The sequence below is a fragment of the Triticum urartu genome, chromosome 7A (assembly GCF_056163025.1).
Source record: "Triticum urartu cultivar PI428250 chromosome 7A, HENAU_Tu73, whole genome shotgun sequence".
NCBI classification, from domain to species: domain Eukaryota; kingdom Viridiplantae; phylum Streptophyta; class Magnoliopsida; order Poales; family Poaceae; genus Triticum; species Triticum urartu.
In genome coordinates this window covers 57,046,353-57,053,165 of record NC_141879.1, presented here as the reverse complement: position 1 = coordinate 57,053,165, position 6,813 = coordinate 57,046,353, and the positions used below count along the sequence as shown (strand labels likewise).

Below are 6,813 nucleotides of genomic sequence, written 5' to 3'. Positions count from 1 at the left end.
GCTATATCATGGAAGTCTTCGAAACAGACTCTGGTGGCAACATCTACCAATCATTCTGACATAATTTCATTATTTGAAGTAACATGTGAATGTGTATGGCTTCGCAGAATGATAAACCACATACAACAGTCATGTGGAATTGATTCGATAGGATCACCTACCATTATCTATGAAGATAATGCGGCCTGTGTTGCGCAGATGCAAACAGGATACATTAAGAGTAATATCACCAAGCATATTTCTCCTAAATGGCTTTTCCCGTGTAATCTTCAGAAAAGCGGAGAAATAAGCATTCTGCAAGTCAAATTATGCGACAACCTTACTGATTTATTTACCAAGTTTCTACCAAATTTTACATTTCAGAAATGTGTTCATGAAATTGGTATGTGAAGACCCTTGCATGACTTGCAGGTGTCAGGAGGAGTCTCTTCTTGAGATATCCTCATTTTAATGACATCACATTATACTATCTTTATTTGTGAGTATATGTTTCAGGATCTCATCAAAGATTTTATGAAGAACTTTTGAAAGAGAATCTTTTGAGATAATAGAGCTTCCCGAACAATCGTGAAGATGATCTACATGGTCCAGCGTAGATTAGGGGGAGTGTTAAGACTAATTCCCGAACAATCGTGAAGATGATCTACATGGTCATTGCGGTTTGTCCCGCAACCGACGCCTTCCTTCGTTTCCTGGAATCGACGCTCCCTCAAGGGATCGCCGTGTCTCTTCGGGACGTATAAAAGGGGACCTGTAACCATCGATCAATGGATTTGATCATTCTAATTCAAAACATACAGGACGGCGCTGGGGAGTGGGACGCACGGCGGTGTACTTGGCGATGGGCAGCGGGCGTGTGTATCCATACCTGACTATCCGCGGAGCCATGGCAGCCAGAGATAGAGTTTAGAGGTCGGGGAGGGGAAACGAGCGGCGGCATCCCGTCGGTCGGTCGGTCGGTCATGTCCCGGTTTTTCCTTTTCTTTTGACGCGCCATGGCCGATGGCTCCGCCAAAGTTCTCGATCGCCGGCCGTGACGTACTGGGCGAAAGACGAGACAATTTCTAGCCTTTTGCCACCGACTGGCGTTGCCGTAAGGTCAGGGGAGGCCTGACCATTTCTATTTGGCAAATATTCTCTCCGTTCTTTCAGTCTGCATGTAGGTTTTGCTTAAAATCAAAACATCTCTACTTTGACCAAAGATATAGAAAAAAGTATCAACATTCATAATACGAAATCAATATTGTTAGATTCGTTATGCAACGTAGTTTCATAGTATATATATTTGGTATTGTAGAAAATGATATTTTTTAATATAAATTTCATCAAACTTTACAATGTTTGACTTGACAAAAATCTAATATGCATAGTAAAAGAGATGGAAAAACAGAATAGAGTACTAAGGGCATGTACAATGGTGGCATATGGATACATATGCCCCATGAAAAAAAAATTGAGGCACCTACATTAATTTTTTCTCCAATGCAAGCTATCACTAGTGGGTCTTATTAATAAATAGAAAATAAGGACTCTAGTACAAATGCATCTTTATTTTTCACTTCAACTTTTTCAGGTTTTGTCATCGGACCACACTTTTTCTCTTCAAGCACCCGCCTCCTGGAGAGGATCCCGCTTCTACATCTACTTTACGTCATATCCGATCCTACATGACATGCGAGGCATCATCTTGAGGCTATGCATTATACACACCCTAACAAAATCTCAGTTTGAGTCAGTGGGGTGAGCACTAGGCGCGCCCATTAATCAAGGTGGGGGCAGGCCACACGCCATTAAAGTAACGGTCAGGGGTTACGGAGGAGCAGCAGCACGTAGTACGTACGCGCTGATACCTGAGCACGAAGCTGCGCGCGTCGATCATGCACATGCAGGCGCTGCTGCCCCGCCTTGCTCTCCTCTGCCTCGCCGCCCAGCAAACCGGTCTGCTGCCGGCGGCCACGGCGCGAACCAACCTGACCGCGGGGGACGCCCTGACGCCGCCCGGGTACATCACCAGCCCGTCCGGCGGCTTCGCCTTCGGCTTCCGCGCCCTCGACTCCGACCCGACCAAGTTCCTCCTAGCCACGTGGTTCCGCCTCGGGGAAGACGACGAGGGCACCTCCTCCCAGCCGCAGCCGGAGTCCGTGGTGTGGTTTGCGAAAAAGACGACCATGGGCGACACGCCCATCGCCACCGCCAAGTCCGTCCTCAGCGTCACGGCCGACGGCCACCTCACGCTCACCGACGGCAGCGGCCAGGAGCTGTGGAGGGCCCCGACCCCCAGCATGCAGCGCGGGTCCGTGCTCGCGCTGAGCGACTCTGGCAATGCTCGGTTCCTTGGCGGCGACGGGGACACCGTTCTCTGGGAGAGCTTCCGGTACCCGACGGACACGCTGCTGCCTGGGCAGCCCCTGGCTCCGACGCCAGGGTCCCCGCTCGGGGGCTATCTCTTCTCCAAGCGCGCGGACGCGGAGTTCGCCACGGGGCGGTTCAGCCTGGCAGCCCAGCCCGACGGCAACGTCGTCCTCTGCATCGACCTCTTCACCGGTCACATACAGCACAACTCCTACTGGGCCACCAACACCTACGGCTCCGGCGACAACACGACCGTCACCCTGGACGATCGGGGCTTCCTCAACTACACGCTTCACGATGGCACCGTTCACAGCTTGATTTCGCCGCCGGCGAGCAGCTCCGGTACCCATGGCGGCGACTACCTGCACTTCGCCAGGATGGACACCGACGGCATCGTCCGCACCTACACCCGCCCTAGAAACGGCGGCGGAAACACGCCTTGGACGGTGTCGGGAGCGCTCCCCGGCGACGGAGGCTGCACCAAGATAACGTCCTTGAGGCAGGGCCTCTGCGGCCCGGGGTCTTACTGCGTGGAGACCAGAGATCGGCTCAGCTGCCTGTGCCCGAGCGGGTACACTTACGTCGACGCGCAGCACACCGACAGCGGCTGCACGCCGGAGTTGGAGCCGCACAGCAGCTGCGGCGGGGATACCGGCGGCTCCGACGAGTTCTCGCTCGTCGAGATGCCCAACACCACCTGGGAGATTTCGCTGTACCACAAGAAGTACCCGTCGGTCACCGAGGAGCAGTGCAGGAGCTACTGCCTCAGCCACTGCTACTGCGCGGCGGCGCTGATGATCAACGGATCCGACTGCGCAGAGGTGGGGGCGCTCACGTACGGCCGTCGGGCGGACGACATCACGACGACGACGCTGATCAAAGTGCGCAAGGGGAATGCTCCTTACACGGATGGACCGTCGGCGGCAAAGAGGAAGATACTACGTCCCTACAAGATCGCCGCCCTTTGCGTCTCCGGCCTCTTGTTGATCATCATCAGCGGCCTCGTGGCACGGCGCTACCTCGTCGGGGGCGGCGATAGCCAGCGGCCATTGAACTATGGCGTGAGAGCGTTCAGCTGGAAGGAGCTACACCAAGCCACCAATGGCTTTGAGAAACTGCTGGGCAAAGGGAGCTTCGGGGAGGTCTACAAAGGCACTATCAGATCGCCGCAGCCTCACCCCATCGCGGTGAAGAAGCTCATCGACTCCAACGAGTACAGCGAGCAAGAGTTCACCAACGAGGTGCAGTCCGTCGGGCAGATCCACCACCGGAACCTCGTCCGTATGATCGGTTATTGCAAAGAAGGCAAGCACCGGATGCTGGTCTTCGAGTTCATGCCGGGCGGGTCGCTCCGCGGAGTCCTCTTCGTCAACCAAGAGAGGCGGCCTCCGTGGTGCTGGCGTGCCGAGGCCGCCCTCGCCATCGCCCGGGGGCTCGAGTACCTCCACGACGGCTGCAGCGCCCCCGTCATCCACTGCGACATCAAGCCCGACAACATCCTGCTAGACGACCACGGCGTCCCGAGGATCACCGACTTCGGGATCTCCAAGCTGCTGGGGAGCCAGCAAGTGCACACCACGGTGACCCATATCAGGGGCACCAGAGGGTACATCGCGCCCGAGTGGCTCCGCAGCGAAGCGCGCGTCGACACCAAGGCGGACGTGTACAGTTTCGGTGTTGTGCTGCTGGAGATGATCTGCTGCCGGAGGTGCCAGGAGCGTGTGGTGCACGACAACCTGCCGACGGGCACAGTAGATGACGATGAGACGGTCACGCTGTTCGGCTGGGCGGCGCAGCTAGTGGTCGCGCGAAGGACGGAGCTGATGCTAGACGGCGATGCGGAGGTTGAGACCGTAGAGGACATGGAGAAGGTAGAGCAGTTCGCGCGCGTGGCGCTCTGGTGCATCGAGCCGAACCCGCAGCTGCGGCCGACCATGCACCAAGTGGTGCAGATGCTGGAGACCAGGAACGGGGCTCAGATTCAGCACTGCCTGACCCTCCAAACTGCTACGTAGAATCCTCACCTTTAATTCCTCAGCTCAAAGATTGAGTGACACGCGGATTTATACATCTTGAAAGTTCAAGAAAAAGATATCGACCTAAAGGATGTTTCATCTTTGGATATTCATTTTTTTTGTGGGGTGGTCATTCATCTAATTCTGTTGCTACATGTGGATCGTAAATCCAAAGAATAATGGAATGTGTTCGTACGGTCTCATTTCCTGTGCGTGTGAATGGGGAATATTCAAGGTTCTTCAAGTCATCCAGAGGACTTAGACAAGGTGATCTCATATCACTCTATTTATTTCTATTATGTGCTGAAGGTTTCTCATCTATATTGAAGAATTCTGTCACACACATCCTCTCTATTCCTTTAGGAGGACTGGATTGTGGCACCTTAGTCTGGGCCTTCGAGAAGCATGGTATGTATTTGGTGCGCTCAGCCTATCATTGTCTATTGAATAGTGTAGCTGCACATCGGCATATTGACCCCAACATCATCGTGAGATTCTGTTCACCCCATGTCGAGGCAATGTCGGCAATTAAAAGTTCTCCCAAAAGTCAAGCATTTCTGGTGGAGGGTACTTCATGAGTTCATTCCTACCATGGGTGTTTTAAAGAGACGACATATTGAACTTATTGGGGCATATGCATTTTATGGAAATAATGACGAGTCTATCTTCCATGCAATAATTCCATGTCCATCTATTACTCAAATATGGAGAGTTCTAAATGATGCAGCCGGCGTCAAACTCCCTTGTCTTCACCCAAAAACCTAGGGCTTCATATATCATCGCGGGAAGGTATGCTCCTCCAAGGATGCTAAGACTATCACAACAGCGGCGTATGCCATATGGACCAGTTGAAGCAAGGAAAAACGGGGAAATCTGCACCTCTCACCAAAACAATTGCATGTTGGGTAGCAAATGTACTACAAGAGGTATCTGCAGATACTCGCCACACTGATCTCACCATGAGAAGAAACTAGTTAACTGGAACCCACCACCACAAAACACTAGCAAGATAAATGTAGATGGAAGTTTTAATCCTACGACTGGTATTGGGGCTACAAGATGTGTGGCACGAGATAGTATGGGTCGCCTCCTTGCTGCTAGAAGTCGTTGGTACAGTTCTGTGCCTAATGCCCTGTCGTCGTAAGCGCTCACATACCGTGATGGTGCTGAACTTGAAAATAGCATAAAACTACTACTTTATAGGTTAGGGTTCCGAAAAACTACCAAAAATATTTTTTTCTCTGATAACTACCAAGTGAGAGGTTAGCTGTTTCAAAAAACCCAAATCGAAGTGTGTTTAAGATTTAAACTATTTTTTGTCAAATGTGGCCCACACGTCAGGTCCCACGTGGCACAAAAGTCAACGCGGTTAACTGAACAGTTACGTTGACCGTTATGACCGGCAGGGCCCACATGTCATTCTCAATAAAATTTGCAATGAAAAAAGTCAATGAAGTCCCCACCCCAGCCACGGACGACAGTAGCGCGACCCAGCGCGGTAGCGCCGCCACCCGTCGATCCGGCTTTCCGGTGTAACCCGCCGTCGCCGGCGAGGTCGCCGCCGACTGCCGCACTCCAACCGCCAACCCCGCATGTTTCCTTCCTTCTCCCGCCTCGAACTGAAGCTCGCCGGCTGCGGCCATTGATGCGCCCTCCGAGCTCGGCCCGGCATCACGCCGTCGTGCCCCGCCGCCGGCGGGACCGCACCAGCTCCGCCTACCGGTCCCCGCGTCGGCAGCCGTGTTGCGTAGCCGGCTCCCCCTGCCGCAGGAGCGAACGCATGCGTAGGCCCCCTCGTGCTCCCCCGGAATCCGAGCGATGGCCGCTCCAACCGCCGAGCGCAGGCCCGAATCGCGCGAGGGTGGCCAGGTCGGGGCTACGGCAGCCACCGCAATCGAGCCGCCGGCGTTGGCCGGCGACGGCTGCGCCCCGCCGCCCGCGTACGGCCATGAACGGCGCCAGCGTGCCTTGGACCTCGACCTCCGCCGCCTGACCCGCCATGGTCACATCTGAGGCCGCGCGCCGGATCTAGCAAGCTCTCCTCCCCGACGAGCAACCAAGCTCTCATCCCCCGATGAGCAACCGAGCTCTCATCCCCATCGAGCTGCACGCACACAAGGTGCTCGACGAAATGATGCAGAGAGGAAATGATTCAAAATAGGAGGTTGAGGCTGACATGTGGACCCCATGTGTAAGCTAACAGTCAAACAAACGTCCTGTTTAGGTGCGGGCCCGACTTGTCATAATCTGGATTGATTTTAAATCACACGGCGATTTGGGTTTTTTGAAACAGCCGACCCCCGAATATTTTCGATAGTTTTTTGGAACCCTAGCCTGTAAAGTAGTAGTTTTATGCTATTTACTCATAATTTGATACAGCTTTGGGAGGCTCGTCAACATCAGGTCTGAAATTATGGGAATCCTTCAACAGACTCAAGAGATGGCC

The 6,813-nt window shown here is 53.6% G+C and overlaps 1 protein-coding gene across 1 annotated transcript; it reads left to right on the top strand.

Annotated features, from left to right (window-relative positions):
- Window positions 1-1,883: 1,883 nt before the first annotated feature.
- LOC125553924 (G-type lectin S-receptor-like serine/threonine-protein kinase LECRK2) lies at window positions 1,884-4,402 on the top strand. The gene is given in 2 exon segments (XM_048717575.2): window positions 1,884-4,335; window positions 4,338-4,402. Coding segments are annotated over 2 exon segments (2,517 nt in total).
- Window positions 4,403-6,813: the final 2,411 nt, after the last annotated feature.